This window comes from Rhodnius prolixus, unplaced genomic scaffold (assembly GCF_049639745.1).
Source record: "Rhodnius prolixus isolate KJV_2025 unplaced genomic scaffold, Rpr scaffold_13, whole genome shotgun sequence".
Classification (NCBI taxonomy): domain Eukaryota; kingdom Metazoa; phylum Arthropoda; class Insecta; order Hemiptera; family Reduviidae; genus Rhodnius; species Rhodnius prolixus.
In genome coordinates, this window is record NW_027411583.1 from 13,494,911 (window position 1) to 13,514,767 (window position 19,857).

The 19,857-nt window shown below is 37.5% G+C and overlaps 1 protein-coding gene across 2 annotated transcripts; it reads left to right on the plus strand.

Moving 5' to 3' along the window:
- Positions 1 to 7,073: 7,073 nt before the first annotated feature.
- Cht2 (Chitinase 2) lies at positions 7,074 to 19,803 on the plus strand. Of its 2 annotated transcripts, none has more exons than XM_074116452.1 (8): positions 7,074 to 7,300; positions 12,767 to 12,973; positions 13,492 to 13,651; positions 14,169 to 14,265; positions 14,974 to 15,183; positions 16,182 to 16,376; positions 16,450 to 16,572; positions 18,100 to 19,803. In XM_074116452.1, exons 1-8 carry the CDS (start codon positions 7,222 to 7,224, stop codon positions 18,364 to 18,366), a joined length of 1,338 nt encoding a protein of 445 aa, XP_073972553.1. In that variant the 5' UTR covers positions 7,074 to 7,221; the 3' UTR covers positions 18,367 to 19,803. The 2 variants fall into 2 exon arrangements, with proteins under 2 accessions (XP_073972553.1, XP_073972554.1); XM_074116453.1 differs by lacking the exon at positions 7,074 to 7,300 and adding an exon at positions 8,430 to 8,620.
- The last annotated feature ends 54 nt before the right edge of the window (positions 19,804 to 19,857 follow it).

Genomic DNA, 19,857 nt, shown 5'->3' on the forward strand with positions numbered 1-19,857 from the left:
CCTGTCTGGGTTTGGACTTAATTAAAACTGTCCGGTAAGACAAGTTGTGTAAGGGTTGATCGTCAAAAACTGCATAAAAAAGGGTAAAGTTGAAAAAATATTAGATTATTTAGGTTTGCCTATTTAAAAACATTGTAATTAATTACGAATAAGACTAATTTTTGTTATAAATCCAATTGAAAAAGTGATTTAGGTGATTTATTTAGATTTAAAAGTGATTTTAAATGCATACCTTATGTCGTTTCATGAATATATTTGTATGTCAATTACTGGTCCCACCCCATGTCAAACACTGGTTCCACCGAAAATTCGGTATGTCAATTACTGGGTCATTGACATACTTACAAAAAAAATCATTTTTGGTTGACATAAAGATCGAATTTACTGCTTTTAAAATATTAATAAAATAAAATACATCCTACTGGAGCGGTACAATTTTACAATCTACACCTGGAGCCAAAATAACGGAAGTTATTCTATCTTAAACTCGAATTTTTTCTTAAGCAGTCAATTACTGGTCCCTTCACCCTAGGATTTTCGAACTTTATTTGGCATTTGTTTACATTTGAGCAATTTGAGCGTAAGTTAAAATGTTTCCAAATGCGATTTTACCTAGGTGATTTTAAGCAATATTGTGTGAGTGTTGCAATCACAACAGCTGGGTTTCTTCAGATGAAACTTCGAGGGTAGAATAGTTCCTGTTTAGGAGAAATTTCCCCTTCCTTTCGGGCGTGTTTGTTTGTTAAAAACTGCTCTGTAAACTTATTAACTGTAGCGCAATATGGTTTAGTAAAAGTAAACTTAATTACTTAAAAATACACTCTCTCTTCCTTAGAATTCTCTCTTTTAAAACTTTCCAAACACAAAATTTAGAAACAGTTATGCACCTGCAGGAAGCCAACCTCAAAATATTGGAAAAATCTATTCTTGGCACTTCCGAGAGGGCTGCTTTTGGTTACTGCTATACATTTACTTACTTAGTGTAGTAATAGGAAGTTAAAAGTTAATGCAATGAACTTTTTTTTTGACGTCTTTTTCATTTATATTTCCTTTGCTGAAAACCGTATGGGAGAGTCTTCTGTGCTGAAATCATTCTTAAGCTACATTGACGTTTTAAAACTTTCCCAGCTCAAGGAAGAATAAAATATATTCATATTTTTTTTGCCCCTGTCACGAAGCAAACGCTCCCACTCTTCTTCGTAGATTTGGAACCCCGCCCGAATAACAAAGATATTTTCGACATTGAAATTTTATGTTATTCTCGAATTAAGGTCGAAGAGCCCCACAAACAACGACTTATAGTCCAGTGTAAGCGTTGTCAAGAATACGGACACACGAAAAGCTATTGCCAGCACCAGCCAAGGTGCGTAAAATGCGCCGGCGACCACTTCACCCCGGATTGCGGAAAGCAGCCGAACACTCCAGCTACATGCGCACTATGCAACGGCGTGCATCCTGCGAACTACAAAGGTTGCATAGTTCACAGAGAACTACAGCGATCGAGAAGGCAACGACCTGTTTACGAGCATCCTTCAGCCCACCGAAGAACACAGCATCCAGCCGATCAGCCGCCACCAGCACCTCAAGTACCAAGACACTTTCCTTCTTTCAACCCAGTCAACAAAAACATGTCATTTGCTCGGGTGGCCGCGGGGCCACAACCGCCTTTAGCTCCCCCTCCACTTCCAATTCCTTCAAACTCAGGAGACATCAATTCACTCCTCAGTTCTTTCCTATCAGACTTCAAGTTACTTATCGGGCCTCTGATAACTCTCCTCACAACTGTAGTCAGCAGGCTCCTTCCCAACCAAGCTCCTTAATGCCCATCACCCAACATTCCCTAACCCTTCTCCTCTGGAATTCTAACGGACTGACAAACCGCAGACAGGAACTTGAAGTACTACTACATGACAAACGTATTGACGTAGCTTTGATAACTGAGACACACTTCACTGACAGATCAAGGTTCTTTATTACAGGATACACAACTTACAAGACTAACCACCCTGACGGAACAGCTCACGGAGGAACCGCAGTACTTGTTCGCAGTTCCTTATCACACTTCCTAATCCCATCCCAAGCAACACCCTCCCTTCAAACTACCGTCATCTCTCTGTTGTCGGAGCCATTTTCCTATACCTTGGCAGCCGTGTATTGCCCTCCCAATCAAATAATCCTCCAAAACCAACTTTTATCCTTCCTCTCCTCCCTAGGTCCTCGATTTATATGCGGTGGCGATTACAACGCGAAGCACCCAAGCTGGGGCAGTCGTGTGGCGAACCCGAGAGGCCGAATACTTTTTAACATCCTTAATCAAAACAGTTACTCCTACTTATCCTCATCCCAACCGACTTATTGGCCAACCTCTCCTCGTAAAAGACCCGATCTTCTTGACTTCTTTATCTGCTCCAATATTTCATCCTTATATACTGACGTACACACTCTAAATGATTTATCCTCTGACCATAGCCCTGTTATCCTAACTCTTGACATCCATCCAAAACAAATTCCTCCTAGGCAATCACTTATTAACGGGACTGTAGACTGGGACGTATTTCGAGAGACTATAGAGCAAAAACTGAACTTAAACGTACCTCTTAAGACACCACAACAGCTAGATGATAATGTACAATACTTGACTGACTCTATCCAACAAAGCGTGTGGCACTCCACCACACAGCTCACTCCACCCAGAAGACTGACACCTCAAAACCTCCCACTCTATCTAAGACAACTAATTACAGAGAAACGTCGTGCGAGAGCTCTCTGGCATCGCACCAGATACCCCTCTCATAAGCGACTTTTCAATCAACTGACCAGACAACTTACTAACGAACTGCAAGAATATTATAACGAACAATACTCAACCTTCACTGAATCACTTACAACGGATGACAACTCTCTCTGGACTGCTACCAAGAAAATACTTAAATACAAAAACATCTCTCACCCTCTTCAACAGACGGACGGTTCTTGGGCTAAATCCGATGAGGAGAAAGCCCAATGCCTAGCTCAACATCTTTCCTCAGTTTTCACTCCACACCCAGACTTACAAGATTTACAACATACTGAACACATCACTAACGAACTTGACATTCCTCTTCAGCTTTCACTTCCGCCTAAACCGTTCACTCCTAAAGAAGTTAAGAAGATAATCCTTAATCTCCCCAAAAAGAAAAGTCCTGGCTATGATCTGATCACTTCCAACATCCTACTCCAGTTTCCCAGAAAGGCAATAGTTTTTATTACCCATCTCTACAATGCAGTCCTTCGAACCACCTACTTCCCCATCCTCTGGAAATTCTCTTCAGTGAGAATGATACACAAGCCCAAAAAACCTACACACCTCCCCACCTCATATCGGCCAATAAGTCTTCTGCCCTTATTAGGGAAAATCCTTGAAAAGCTCCTCTTAATCCGTCTCCAAAATGAAATAGCAGCCCTAAATGTCATTCCTGATCACCAGTTCGGCTTTCGGAGTTGCCATTCGACTGTACACCAGACGCATCGCGTTGTGGATGTCATCGCTACCTCCCTTGAGCTGAAGCAGTACTGCCCGGGTGTTTTCCTGGACATATCGCAAGCCTTCGACAGGGTATGGCACCTAGGGCTGCTGTATAAGCTCAAGGGCGTCCTACCTGCAACCTATTATCTTGTCCTCAAGTCCTACCTGACCGACCGTTTCTTCCAAGTAGTCCAAGGTGCCTCATCCTCTCCTATTTATCCCATTCTTGCAGGAGTTCCTCAGGGAAGCATTCTTGCTCCCCTCCTCTACACACTATTTACGGCTGACCTACCAACTCACCCAAACACTATCACCCTTACCTATGCCGATGACACGGCAATCCTTTCTCCAAACATAGATCCTATCGTGGCAACACGAACCCTGCAATCCCATCTTCACATCCTCGAACCCTGGCTTCGGCAATGGAGGATTAAGGTAAATGAACCCAAATCTAAACATGTAGTCTTCACCCTAAACAAAAAAACACTCCCTTCTCTTTACCTGAATAACATTCCTATCCCCCCTGCGAACCAAGTACGATACCTTGGCCTACATCTAGACAAACGACTAACGTGGAACCCTCATACTAGACTCAAACGAACTGACTGCAACTTCAGGTACAAAATGTTGAAACGACTACTTGACAAACGCTCTAAACTTACTTTACTGAACAAAAAGAGACTCTACACTGCCCTGATAGCCCCAATATGGACATACGGAATTGAACTTTACGGTACTGCTAAACGATCCAACCTTAACCGTCTTCAAACCCTACAATCCAAAATCCTGAGAACCATCCTCAATGCTCCTTTCTATGTCTCCAACCATACTATCCATTCCGATTTAAACATACCATTTGTCTCTGACCTAGCCCAATCCCGCTACACAAAATTTCATTCCAAACTATCCTTCCATTTTAATCCCCTAATCCGTGACCTATCCTCAAGAACACTTCCTTCAAATCCTCATCGAAGACTAAAGCGGAGGTGGCCGCGCGATCATTTAAGTGCAGAACGGCGGCCTCCTAGGATGGCTGCTGTGTAAGATTGCCTTCTTGGCGAACTAGCGGCTCCCATCACTGGATGGTCGCCGTTCACATCGCTCATGCCAATTTGTATATATGTTTATTTATATGTACATTATTCACACATCAATTTTGCTTGTTGTATATATGTACAGTTGCAGAAATAAAGAAAAAAAAAAAAAAAAAAAAACAAAATATTTTTTTTGCAATAATTTATGTTTTCGCAGCTCAACATGGTCCTTAGAAGAGAATTCTCGCCCATATAACTGTCTAAGCACACTTTGAAATCCAAACCAGAAATGAGATTTCTATCAAGGAAGGATTTGACAAACCCTATTAGTTGAAGTCACACATTCATTACTAAACAAGCAACCAAAAAAAATTTGGCCTTACAGTTCGAATGAACAACGAATATATTAAAATACTGTATTCATTGAAATTACTAGATTCATTAATACATGTAATCTAAACTGAGAATTACCGAAAACACTTAAGTTTGTAAAATAAAACTTGTCAAGTAGACTACGGGCGCCATATTTGTTAAAGTGTAATTTACTGATAGGTGCTGCGATCTTGACAGCAGATACTACAAACAATCCGGGCCAATCCCTACACCAGTACACTTAAACAGAAAATATACCTTGAATAATTATAATGACCAAATCAATCGATTTTTGACTTTTTTGTTTCAAAAAACTTAATAGTTTTAGTTTTCCAGAAAATTGAACTAATTTCTAAAAACTAGTTTTAAGGATAACGCACAAAAAATTTCCCAGGTTCAGGGAATTTTCTTGGCGTTTGAATTACATTAGTAAAATTAGACTTGCAAACTAGACTAGTATTGTGTAAACCGGTTTATAATTACAGCTAATAACTGAATGTAAAATTGGGGAAAGAGATTCACGTCATCGATATCTAATTGCATTAATTGAATACAAAATTGTTTTATTTTATTTTTTTTTTCTTGAAGTATTTTTAAATTAAGTTTGTAAAATGTGTGTATGTCAATTGTGAAATGAACATCAATACTACATATCTATAGTTTATCGCGGTCATTGATCAATGAATTATGACAATAGATTGTCTTCACTAATTCTATCGTGTCACCTCAGGAAGCTTCTATTTTTATTATTATACAAGATCGCAATCAATATTTGAAGAAAACAAGCACGCTGTCACGTATGAAAAATCATCAATGTTGTCCAGATATTTTCAGCAAGTTTCAGCTAACTATTACGTACATTAACTTGGTTTACATTTGCGAAATAATTGATTGATAGCAGTTTTAAGAGTCATAAATTTAACCATAAAATAGAAGCTATACTTTAAATCTAATAAAAGCATTTAGCGTCTGGTGGTTTGTATTCGGTAGCTATTTTAGTTAGCTGGGATCTTCATAGGTATCAAAAAGTTGACTCGAGTTTGGGAAATCTTCAGCTGCATGAAACTCAACTTGAGCAGGATCACCAGAGTGTTTCACAACCATTTTTGCATGGTTAACTGGCAGCCATATGCAAATTCACTTGTAAAATGGTGGATCTATCAGTGGTTCACAAGCTCTATTTTCTTTTACTTGTTTTATCAATATAATAACCAAATTTTACTAACTTTTTCATCCCAGCTTACATTAGAAATGAAGGAAATAAATTATTACGCAACAAAAATCTTCATTTTTATTATTTTTTTTAAAAGTAAATAGTTTTTATTGAATAAATGAATACTTCATCAAATACCTAAGGGAGAAAAATTAATAAGAAAAATTCAACTTCTCTTTTTCATTTAAATAATTAGCTACAAGTATTAGCCAATTGTGGTGAAGAATGATGCGTGTTAAAATAGAGGTGGGAATTTACTGGGCAAATCAAATAACTGGGTTTGAAAAGATGGCCATGCCCTAAAGTTAGACCACGTCCCTACCAATCAAAACTGCTGTGTGGTATTCAGTACGTATTTCGAATTGGTTGTTCTTTAAGTTTCACTCATATTCATGAATTTTATTTTATGATTTACCAATTACAAATAATGTATACCAGTTTAATAATAGGTAATGAAATTATTTATAACAAAATGGATAAAAATTTTAAGAAGATATCAAGCATTAAATAATAATAATAATACACAATAGAAAAAATAATAAAATCGTTGATTTTATCCGTCGTAGTGCGCGTTTTTCTTCTGCAACTGTCCGATTTCGGACCTTCAGCCATCATCAATAATGCTATTAGTTTGATGTAGTGACTTCGACTTCTGTTTCCGTCTTGCCGTACACTTGCTGACTCAGCTGCTTCAAGTAGGATGCTGGAGGGGGGAAGGAGCCGCAGCGTAAAAATGCTTTTTAAATAAAATTTGCCGAAAGAAAAGAAATCAGGTGATTGCTCGCACCAGACTTGTCTTTCACAGGGACTCAGAATAAGAACTAAATACAGGACTCCAAACTGGTGGCCGGCTAGGTGAGCGAAGAAGGAAGGTTTCAAAGTTCCCCCACCAACTGTACCGCGCCTTCAAACTGGTGTCTCCATCTATGTGAAAGTACATATTCTCAAGTGAATCTAAAAAAGGTCAGTGCTCAGTTTTTAGTTAGCAAGACGCGAAATCCCGTCAAGTTCCTAAAATATATAATTTATCGTTCATTTTAAATTAAAAATTAATAAATTTCTTTCAGTGCAATATTTATTTAAATTTAATCAAAAAAATGTTTCTTAAATTATTAGTATTTACCATATTCTCCTCCATATTAACCACCTGTTACACTATGAGTGCACCGAACAAAGGTAAGCAACAATAACATTGCTTCATACATATATGTGTAAATAAATCTTTTATTATTGACTTCGTACATCTGCTTTTCATTACTTCCTGTGCTGAGTTTCTACGTAAATACCTTTTTATATTTAGAAATGTCACAGTGAATTATTAACTATTCCAATAACATTACACAACACAGTGCAGTAAACTGTCTAAGAGGGTCGTTATTATAAGCCTGTTGAATAGTACCGTCTACTTTTGAAGTTATTGACATAAATAATGACGTCATAATTATTTTTTAATGTTTATGATAATGTGTTAATGATTGGGTTTCTTTAAACATAATTATTTTACTGGTAGTAGGCGGAAGTAGAGCGATAAATTTTCTTAATCGAAGTTTTTGTTGATCAAAAAAACGAAATAGCGCCGGATGTTTATGATTCATTTTTAGTTTTCATATCTCCGTGCGAGCTGATTAGGACTTAGCGGGTTTCAATCTTTGAATCTGAAGCGGTATTACAAAGCAGATATTACTTTTTTCCAGATTTTTCGAAAACATACCTGACAATTTGTTTCTGATGCTGTACGATTAATTCACAGAAATCTGGCCATCAGGAACTGAGTCATTCAACGTAATATCAGTAATCACTAAGAAATTATTGTTTAAGAATACCAAGTTTAAGTAAAACCGATTTACTGGAAATGCAATCATGCTGGAACAGATCAATGAAAAATTTTGGGAAATTACTGGATAAAGGCAACACTGATTTTCGTCAAATGATTATTGCCCCCACATAAACTATTACTTTTACAGGAACCATTTTGCGTCATTTACGCAATTTGAGAGCTGGTTTGTTCTTCTGATGTAAAGTTCAAGATTGCGAGAAATTGGGGTGCCTCTGACAATTTTTTGGGGCCATCAATAAACCTTAGCAATTTCTTTCTAGAACCATAACCAATTATTTATAGTTACACATTTAAAATGTAAAATAATGACAGTAAAAGCAATTTGTGTAAATTTGGCACCCTTTTGTTTACATGAAAAAGGTAAATTCGGATTTTTACCCTCCATAATAAAATTTGGCAACACTGCAAAAGGCACATACCTACATATTGCAATCAGACATTCATTCATTTCTTAAAATAATAGCTTATTGTTTGTGGCGGAAACTGTGCCAAGTGAATTCCACCATTGAAGTCTTGATCTCTAAAGAATCGACTGCTCCTATTGGAGTAATAGTAGTTTTAAATTGAATTGATGATATTAACATTGAGGCCGAATTTGAACTATCAATCCCAGGGGAAGTGAAAGACAGAAGTTTCAGTCAAAGTCACGTATTTACTGAGTAAGTTCACACATTTTCAGTTTCACCAAGATTTTTCTTCTCACATTATTTACCAAAATGTTCCAACCCAAAATAATTTTATATTTTAAAAAATTTTAGGTTTATAGGTTAGGTGGTTCAGTTTTTAAAATAAGATGAATTTTCACCGTAACCGCGATGATTTTGGGATCCCAGAATGTGGAAAAAAATGACCCACACGCCTATCCGTTCTGATAAGATCCTGTCTTTGATGGTCTCGAAGAGAATTCGACGACTTTCATTAAGCATCGTGCACTTTAGTGGGTTCAGTTGGGTAATCGGTGGGTTCATTAAGATAGGTAGATGTGTAAAACTTGACTTAACAGCTGATATACAAAACAATAGAAATGGTCACTTCGGTTTCGAGAACACCTCAAAAAGCCCCTGGAGTGAAAACGTGCTTCAGACTGATGCATCTCCTTTCTCAAAGTTGCCCTTAAACGAACGCAACCAAAATGTAAATAAAAGTTGTTCACTTAAATATTTTTAATCACTACGAGATTTCTCAATAAAATTGTAGGAGTTGTTTTAGAAAAGAACTTAGTATAATGAAATATTGATTTTGTAAATATATTTTAAGAAATACCTAAAACGGCGAGGGCCAGTTTCGCCCCGCTGCGTTCTGTGTAGGACATTTGGGAAATAGTAGGCCAGGCTACAAAGTTACCCATCTGTAGGTAGGCTATAGGAAAATGGGCTCATAATGTCACTTTTTTGGCCATGAAAGCTCTACCGGTTGCGTTTGTGATCCCACAGCGACCTAGCTCCAGATTGTAGATCACATTCCGCTTCACTGCAAGATGTCGGAGCACCGCTCATCTGCTAACGAGGCACCACCCACTGACAAATGGAGGCCAATATGATCCGCGGTAATTGTGGGCGAAAGATGTGTTAATAACATTAAACTATGAAATCCACTCACCCTTCTCGAACCCAAGGGACCTAAGAACATATGTTTATCAAGATCACCGCGGCTTTACTTGCCAGCTGGTAAAAATAATAAACAATAATTTTTGCAAAACACTGTGGACCAGCTAAGAGCAAAAAAACCGGGTGAAAGGAAATCTCATTTTAGAAACATAATATCCATGCAGCAGTGGCTGAGCCCAAGGTCAACACGTACCGACAGACATATTGCCGGCGGCGCCCATATTCATTAAATACCGGTTTGTGTTTATTAGATTGCAATGGAAATCGGAGATGGATATGGCTGCTATTTCATTCCAGTCTGTGATTGGCTCTGTACACAGCAAACTAGAGCAGTTCCCATATCCAACGACGTGAGCGAGGCCCGTTTGAATCAGACCGTGTATTGTGCGAACAGGGAAATAACCCCCCACCACCGCTTTACTTGGTGTGATGCTGTATGATTCATTTTCATCATACACGCATTCCCAAGTTTCCAATGCTGTTCCAACCAACACCACAACCAATATGTTGATTAGTTTATCATAACAGCCATCGCGCATTCTTAGAGTATGATTAGTAATTGGTATCCCCCACCTCACTGCAATTATTTGACCTTGATGATTTTTCATTTTTATTTTAATTTTTTTTTGGAAATGGATGATTAGTCAGCTTCATGTAGGCAGGCGATAGCAAAGCTTAAATATGGAGAAAATCTATTGTGATCACTCGCAATAATATGTTTTACCACAATAATGAACACATGAGTCACAAATAAAAATTTGATGGAAGATAAACAAAATTACACAGCTGATCGATTAGAATTTATTTAGAGAGGTTGCAACAGAATTAAAGAGTAAAAAACAACAGGGCTTGGTTTAGAATACTGTTTTAGAAATACTGCAAGACTAGATCTTTTTAAAATTTGAAACAAAGTACAAAACTTGTAAAACAAATCATGAAAATTAAGGTAGATAAGAAGATAATTTTCGCTCTCAGAAACCGCTTTCATCTATGGACCCATCAATATCTCTTTCAGGAGCTTTAAACAGTAAATTTAAAAGCTCTTTAAAGATGGGCGCAAAAAAAAAACAAATCACAAAAAACAAAACTAAAGCTAAAAGCTAAATTAATTACGTATTTAGTTTGAACAAAGAACGATGACGTCATTTCCAAAATGTTGCAAGGGCCGTGAAGAACAAAGAAGTGGAGACATGTGCCAAAATAAATACAATAAACAATATATAGTATGCCTTGGATTACAAATTAAACTAACACTAACTTCCTGTACCTGCTGTGTGTGTACAGACAGACAGACACAGTGGCAGACATGTTCAATACGTACAGTTGGTTCCTGTTTGCTTCTGACTCACATCTGTTTACACTTAATTAATAAAATTCCTGGTATTATGATTACTTTATTTTATAGGTCCAATTGAATTGGCACCAAGTAATCTTCAGCCTCGTAGTGTCGCACGCTGTGTGATTTAACTCCAAGTACGGGGAAGATGTGGTTTTGAAACAAAAACTCTGGCGTGAAGATTCTCAGGGTTCTGAAAATCTTTCTCAGCCGAGAAACCACACTACGGGTATCCCAGCCTAACCACCACATACAATACCTAACATTCATAAAAAAAAAAAAAAACTCTGGATTTGCAGAAATAGTGAAAGTGTACCACTATTTGGATTCTAGTTCTAGCTGGCCGTCTCTCGAACAGTGACTTACAAGCACTCAGGACACCGGTACAACCTTAGTCCCTCGGGGAAATTGGGCTAATTACTGCGAGGATTTCTTTCAAAACTGGTCACCGGATGTACTAGTTCACTGTTAATTCATTTTACCTGTTAACCCTACTTTAACCGAGTACTAATTCCTAACTTCCATTAAAAAAACTGCGTTCAAGACTGAATAGCGAAAGTTCGTGGGCTGTTCTTACTTGGATTTGTTAGTTTCTCTCTTTTGCCAAAGTAAGAAAAGTATTAAGATGGAAACATACTCAAGAAATAGGAGTTTTCCCCGGGAAATATCAGTTTTTCAGATTTTCTAAATTTCAAAAAATCAGTTTTCATAAATTCTGTCTATCAACTGACAACATAACTTAAAAATGAAAAAAATAGTAAACGTTCAAATTCAACGATAAGGTGTCGCTACCGGACACGAGAGTAATCTAAAAGTCAACACAACCGGATGTGCCGCATTCGTTCTTCAATTTGGGGATGTTTCCATACCAATACACTGGAAATGCGCCTTTTTGAGGATAACCTTATTTCCGTTTTCTAAGACAGTTTCCAGAGATTCGAACGTGGACAACGCGTGTGTTAGCCCTACATTATCAGTATGGTTTGAATCTCTCAAAGAATATAGAGGGGTTTTAGGGGGGGGGACTGAGACGTCACTTTTCAGTGAATTTGTATAATATTGAAATCAACTATCTTTTTAGTACAAATTCTTAGTTTTACAAAAAATTAAATTACGTAAATTGCGTCTAGAGAAAATTTTGTTTGTTAATAACACATTTTGTTTGTTGATTTTTGTTTATATGAATTTAGTTCACTTTGTTGTGCCAATTTATTACAATTTAAAACCAATACGTACACAAATATACTGGCAGTAAGACGGACAACTATTGTGGTTAATACTGAAGCAACAAGAATAGTATTGCAAACAAGTTTTGGAAGCGTCCATCACACGTTGGCCTTGACTCAACGTAGCGTGAGGTTACAGGCTGTAAACTTTAGGATCGCTGTAGGATTTTAACGGTCATTCTAACGGAACACAAACCACACGGTGTTTAGGTTAGTTTTTACTGCAATGTTTCTTGTAAAGATAACCAGCCACTGCCTCCTGTAGCGCAGTGTTGCCACAATGATTGCGAACGAGATCATATTTTCCCAATCACTGAACAAGGCATTTTAGTTAATACTTTCTTTTAATGCGAACAAGAGAAAGTGTCGTACAAACTAAGTTTTAAATCCGAATGTCTGAAGTTCAGTAATAACTACACAAACTAAGTCACAATCTTCGTTGACAAAACCGATGCTGATAACTGAGCTGACCTCCAAATTTCGTTTATTCATATACACTGCTATCTCAATTTTTCATGAACTACTCAATCATGGCTATTTGACACGATCATAATGGCAATTAGGGAAAGTGAAAATCTGATGACTTTGAGGAAAATGACGAAGAAAGCTAATTTGAGTTTACTTGTATGCTTACAGTGACCGCCGGTAGAGGCGGAAAAGTAGTGGTGTGCTATGTGGGCACCTGGGCAGCCTACCGTCCTGGCAGAGGGGCCTTCAGCATTGACGAGATCGAGCCGGACTTGTGCACCCACATTGTGTACTCATTCGCTGGTCTGAATACCACCACCTGGACCATTACCAGCTTGGACCCTTATATGGACCTCGAGGATGATTATGGCAAAGGTGAGGGGGGAGTGACAATTCTGGTTTTGGACATTTGAGCTTAATGCTTATCATGCTTACTTTGCTGTGGAGAGAACCTTCAAGGTCTTCAGAAGACGTTCCTTAAAATGTCTTTGAAGGAAACATCTAAACAGGATGGGCCTGGTAACTTCATTTCAATCCCTTCCGCTTTCATTGGGCTGCCCCTAAAGTTTTGTACCAACAGTCTGTAGTCGAACAGGATTCTTGTTCTTGTTCAGGATTCTTGCTCGCTTCTTATGGCTTGTTGCCCAAGAATAACCCAAAGGCTGATCTGGATTTTTTCGAAGAGGCACAACTTAAAGACCTAAGAACTTCTTCTAAGCTCTAGTTAGTCGGTTTTTGGCCGATGTGCCAGGGAAAAAGGGAGAAGATGTCTGAAGATCAAGGAAGAACAGCAGCTTCCTTTCGTTGCTACTTCGTCTTCCCCCCCCCCCACTAAAGTTCCTCTCCAACAGTTTCTTGCCTTGAATGACCACTCTGTCTTGTAAATGCCACAGGTATGTACAAAAAGATGACCAGCTTGAAGAAATCCCATCCAGGATTAAAGATCACTCTTGCTATCGGCGGATGGAATGAAGGCTCTGCAAACTATTCGATATTGGCTGCTGATCCTGCTAAACGAGAAACGTTCACCCGCAGCGTAATGAACTATGTCAGGTAGGTAACTATATCTTATTTCAAGCTCACTATTTTTACAGTATTTTTTTTTTTGCCAAAACAAGTCTTTTAAGATCATGATCTCAGGATAGCATCTACAGTCAGTCCAGTCTTGGGCCAGCCTCGTTGTCTTCTACTGCGTATACTAAGACCCCTTTTTTTACATCATCCAACTAACGCGTCGATGGTCTTCCTTTTACTCTCCACCTGGAAGCTTGTTGAAAAATTCTCTCATCTCCTACCTCCTAAAGATGTTCCTTTAGTTGTTCTTGGCCCCTTGGCTGCTAAATTAAGGAAACCAACTCTTCAGGAAAGGTTGTAGTAAGAAAGGGGATCTTTAGATTGGAAATCCTTAATGTTTCTGAGTTGTAAGGTTAGACAACCTCATCAACATTACCGGAAAACTAATTTCTGTTCAACTGGATCCAGTAATCAACATTGAAACTCTTTTTTATTTATTTATTGTACCCAATTTTACCAACCTAATTTCTAATTCTATCCAAATTTACTTTTACAGAAAGTTTCAGTTTGACGGCGTCGATTTAGATTGGGAATTTCCAACACAAAGAGGTGGCCAACCTGAAGATAAATATAATTTTGTTGCTCTGATAAAAGTAAGTAACTTTTTTAAATTGTGATTACGGAAGTTAACATTGAAAAAAATCTGTCAAAATTGACATCAACAAAAAATTAGTAAAACAATTTGTGCAAAAAAATCGATAAAACTTACAAAATTTATTGTGTAAAGCCCGCCTAAAAAAATAGGCATTACTTTACTACTTCCTTACGCTGCACTTAATTGAATTCTAGCGGAAATTTATAAAATTGACGTAATTTTTTTTCCAAATTCTAAATTTCTTAAAATTTTAATTACGTAATACAAACAGGTAGGAGTGGCTAGCTTCACGCTAGCTTTTTTTCCCAAGATTATAGCACTTCTATTGCGTCGGATTCTGCAGGAACTGGATCTCAAGTTCCGCTCAAAAAGTCTTGTCAAAAGATTGATTGCAATTTGTGGCCTTTTGCGCTAGCGAGGGAACACTATCTGTGGACTATAGTAACAGGGATTTTAGTAAAGTAATAATTCAATTCTTTTGATCGGCAGAAAATAACGCCTCAAGGTTTTCATTCAAGCGTTAAAATCGCTAATGCGAAGACTACAATGCCGTAGTCTTCAAGGTGACCTAAAAACTGTGTCGCCATAATGGGTACTGATATTTCTTCTGACTAGATTTTTTTGGGAGGAGAACACTTACTGAAAGCCACTGTTACAGCGCTCTCCTCGCATTTGTACATCTTTGTTGTTTCTCTTTCTTTTGCAGGACCTGAAATCTTCTTTAACCGCTGAAGGATACATACTGACTGCAGCCTTGAGCGCCTCCTTGGACACACTGAAGGCCGGCTACGATCTACTTCAGGTGTACAGAAACCTAGACCTGATTCACCTCATGTGCTACGACTATCATGGTCTCTGGGAAACACAGACTGGTGCTAACGCTCCGCTTGGACCGCCCACAGATCCTTTGACAGTTGTAAGCGTTTGATTTTTAGCCAAGCGGTTAGAGACGAATCTCGCAAAGCTAAGATTGAGTTCGATTCCCGGTCTAGGCCTTGGATTTTATTTAATAATTAATAAATAGAATTTGTAGTAAAGTATTGTTTGCTAGTCGCCTCTGCCCACGACACCTAACTTAGTAGTTGGACATAAAGCCTGCCTGAAAAAATAGGCATCACTTATATGATAATCAGTAGTGAAGCGTGGTTATTTCATCTAGGTAGGAAATCTTCAATTTTATATCAATAAAACTTCTCCTAACGAACTTCGGTCTGATCCGAATCACGGCCTAAAAATATTAATTTAACAGAGGATTCTGAATAACGTTTTTCATTGGCAGCAGTCTTTAGAAATCGGGAGTAAATTTTCCATCAAGCAGCCTCAAAGAGAGATCTTTTGGTTTGAATTTTCATTGAGGGAAGTAAGACGGAGATCCCAAAAAAGAATGTGTTACATTTTCAATTAAAAGGCGGGCAAAAAAAAAATATAATTCATTACGATCTGAAATCTCGTACATAAAGTCAAAAAAATGAAGACTAACATAGGAACGAAACATTATAACGCTTTCCAGAATGGACGAACGAATCTTCTGATAGAACCTAGTCACTAACATAGCATTTCAATTCAATTTTTCTGTTAAAAATCGTAACAGTGTGATTAGGGCGAGCCTTATTGCACCGAAATCTCCTTGGACGTAGCCGAAAGGCCTAGCTTCAAATCCACAATCCAGTGGTTTCATCTAAACCAAATAATATCCAATTGGATGCCCTGCGATTTTTCATCTATGAGGTTATAGTGGGTTATAGTTGACAGGCAAACAGATGTACCTTAAACCAAGTTTTAAAACGTTTTTACATAGACCAGAAAACGTAAACTCAAAATCGAGAAATTGCTCGATTACAATCCTTTTTTTTATCGATAGGTTAAAGAATTCATATTCAGAATAAGCATGGATTCAGTTCAAGTCTGTTTTAGGAGGCCACTGTGAAGTATGTACTCAACCATGGAGTGAAACCGGATAAACTGGTCCTCGGAGTGCCCATGTATGGACGTACCTTCTTATTGGCGAACGCTGAAGAGTCCTCAGGACGTCTAGGAGAACCGTCAGTCAAGTCTGCTGGTTTCCAAGGACCTTTCACCAGAACTGATGGATTTTTGGGATTTAACGAGGTACCAAACCCACACCATTTGTATAGATTTCCATATTAGTTTGTGACTTCCTAGTAAATGCACTTCTTCGCAGATCTGCAATGAATTGAGAACTGGCAATTGGACAGAACATTGGGACCAAGCGAGCAGTACGCCGTTCGCAAATCATAAGGACCGTATTATCTCTTATGATAACGTTGAAAGTATCAAGAGTAAGGTAGGTTTTTTATATTAAAGGTTTTTGTAAGGTTATCTTTTGTTATTGGTTTAAATACAAAACGCTTGCTATGCTCATTTAATGAAAGGTCTGCCTCAATCGCCATCTTCAGCTGGGAAAAAATGGCTGCTTGATTTGTTCGCATCAGATTTTTTATTCATTTATTTGTTATAAGGGCAAAAAAAGCCCTATACAAAGGGTTCGGTTATTACAGTTAAACTTTTGAATACATCATAAATTAACACACACAAAAAAAAAAAAAAAAAGTAATGGCTACATAGTGAAAACAACTAAAATAAAAGAATTCTCTTAATACACCATTAAAAAAGTAAACTGAGAAATATAAGCATATACTGATTTTAAATAAACACAGATAAACTAAAACATACAAAGAAAATTATACATAAGTAAATTTTATAAGACACTTCACCAGCTTTATTTTTTAAACTATTCGTTCAAAATAAATGATCTTAGTTTTAGTGATTCAGCAAAAAAATAAAATAATTTTTTTATCTCATTGGGACATAATGAGCGAAAAACCAGGGGATAATCAAAATATTGTAAATTTGTATTAAAAACTGATTTTAAGTAATGGTTCCTAAAAGAGGTGTACAATGGACAGGAAAATAAAATATGGAATAGATCTTCTGGTTGCTGCTGATTGCAAAGAGAACAAAGTTCGGTTGGATTTATGCTGTATTTGATGATGCCTATTGAAATTTTAATTACAAACCTAGAGCTTAATCTTAGTTGGGCCATTAACTTTAAATACTTAAAAGGAATACATTGTGTTAAATAAAACTGGGGCCGCTGCTCCTGAAAAAACAATACTGAATAAATTAAGCTAAAGTTTGATTTGTTTACGCAATCAATGTCCTTCTCTCTAAGGTAATTAGCATAAAAACTTAAAATGTTTCTTATTTTTTCTCTAACCAATTCAAGATCATGAATTAACAGCATTTCAGAAAAATCAATACAGTCAAATATACAGCTCAGTTGTGAAATCCAATTATAACGAACATTTACAGTATTATTCCGAACACAGAGTCTGGCAAAGCATCGAGAGGTTGTTCGCATCAGATTAAACAATCTGGTATGAACGCGACTCCATCTTACTAACATGCTCAAGGTTTTAATTAATATTCTTCTAAATAATATTAGTGAAGTGCCGAGTGGACGATGAGTTTATCGCAAACGATGCTTTTAAGAATTAGAAGATTCTAATTATTATTAACATGTGATTTTAGGTGAATATCGAGGTGCGGTATTAAAAAGTTTGTCAGGTTTAATGTAGAGCTACGAGTATATCATCATAACTGTTGATGATATACTCGTAGCTCTACATTAAACTTCACAAACTTTTTTTATAATACCCTGAAGAAGGTAGTAAAAATTACCGAAACGTTGGTTTAAAGCAAAAAAGTTGTTTTTATTTAAGACCGCACCTCGATATTCACCAAAAATCATCTTATCAACAACGGTCGAAAAAACCATAACAATCATTATTAACATATGTTTTTAATCCAGGTATCCTTTGCAATGGACCTAGATCTGGCTGGCATAATGACCTGGTCTATAGACACGGACGACTTCAGAGGTGACTGCGCTGTACCTGGAGATCCGACACCCGCTTTTCCACTTTTGAGGGCCATCAACAATGGTATCGCAGAAGCGTTGGCAGCTCGCTCTAAAAACAAGACCACACCGGACAAAAAGCCGAACAGTGTTATAAGAGTGGATCCTCTGCCAATCATAGTGCTGGCATTGGCCGCGCTGATGCCAGTCTTTCTCTGAATCTTGGTTCCGCCTGAGAGTGCTCTTTTTAAAACCAATTTTATTTTTCTAAAGAGTAACAATGAAAAAGACTGTTTGGACATCATTTGAAAATAATCGCCATTATTGAATATTACTGTTATCGAAACATATTTGTAGAAAGGTTTCAAGAACAACGAATTGTGTAAAAAGCTCAGTTTTCTTCGAGAACTCTTTTGGCTCTTCGCGAGCCAGAGTCTTATTTAACTTTCCTGGAGTTGCCCTCGAGTGACTCCACTATTAATCGCTGGTCATTCTCTGGAGCCTCCATTCTCGGCCTGGGTTTGACTCTGTCGTGTCTTCCATCCAGTATCTGATTTACTCCTTTTTTATTTTCTTCAGCAAATTTTGAATTCAACTGCCAAGTCTGAAAAAGTTGAGCTTTTTTATTTATTGAGCTTGGTTTTCTCTTCTGCAGTTCCAAAATGTTCAATTTCAGATGGAATCTTTTGAATATCTAAAGCGTAGAAGTGAAGCGTAAGCATTTAGAAATAGCTTATCTCACACTTCAGCTCCCTGCTCTCCTTTGGGCTCCCTTCTGGAAGACCCTGGGTCGCTTGGAATAGGAATATACCTTTACCTAGAATCCTTCCAGTTTCTTTGAATTCTGAAGAAGTTTCCAAAACTTCTAGAAAGGGTATTGATAGAGATGGGTTTGTTGGGTGTCATTGGGGTTGGTTACCCTGACTGCCGGAAACCTTTGACCTTTACTAGAAAATTAAAGGACACTCATGGCACTTTTTTTTAAGGCAAGTTGGCAGTCTTTTTGTTGTTCCAACTCATCAAACTCACCTCCATTCTGGCTAATCATGCATGGCAAGTGATTGAAAAGTCGCCTTAACAGTGGCAGCAAGCTGAAGTCTGAGGATTTCCTTTCGTACTCCCGTTCTTAGAAAACCGCATCACGGCTTCATTCCCCAACTTCAATCTCCAAACTCAGGATTTTTGGTTTTAAAAAAAACTTTATTCTCACTCCGTTGTTCTCACTCATCCACAATGAATGGACCCTTATTTGGTCGAACAACCAATCATGTTAGGCTCAATTTTTTTTTAACGATTTTCCTTGACCTGAAGAACCACCCTGCGTTCTTCCATTACTCTACAGGTATCTGTCCCTGAGATGTTGTTCCTTTCGTTTATAATCGTTCACAGAAAGCCGGTTGTAGAACAATTCCTTGTAAGTAAGGATCGTCAAGTTCTACGTAGTTTTGGGTAAAATAAAATCATCTTGCGATATCCTCCGTCAAAATTGAAACATTTATTTTTGTTCTTGCTAAGACAGTGTATTGTGTCCTTTAAGACCTATTGTACCCTTTAACTTCGCGTGTTCACACCCTTCTTTGTACAAAACAATCACCTTCTAATTTTTATACTGTACTTTTTGTTAATAAATTCTAAGCTTATCTTATTGTGTGCCAACAGGGGCTACATCTGTGATTACAAAAATATATAAAATGTATTTTATAGAAAAAT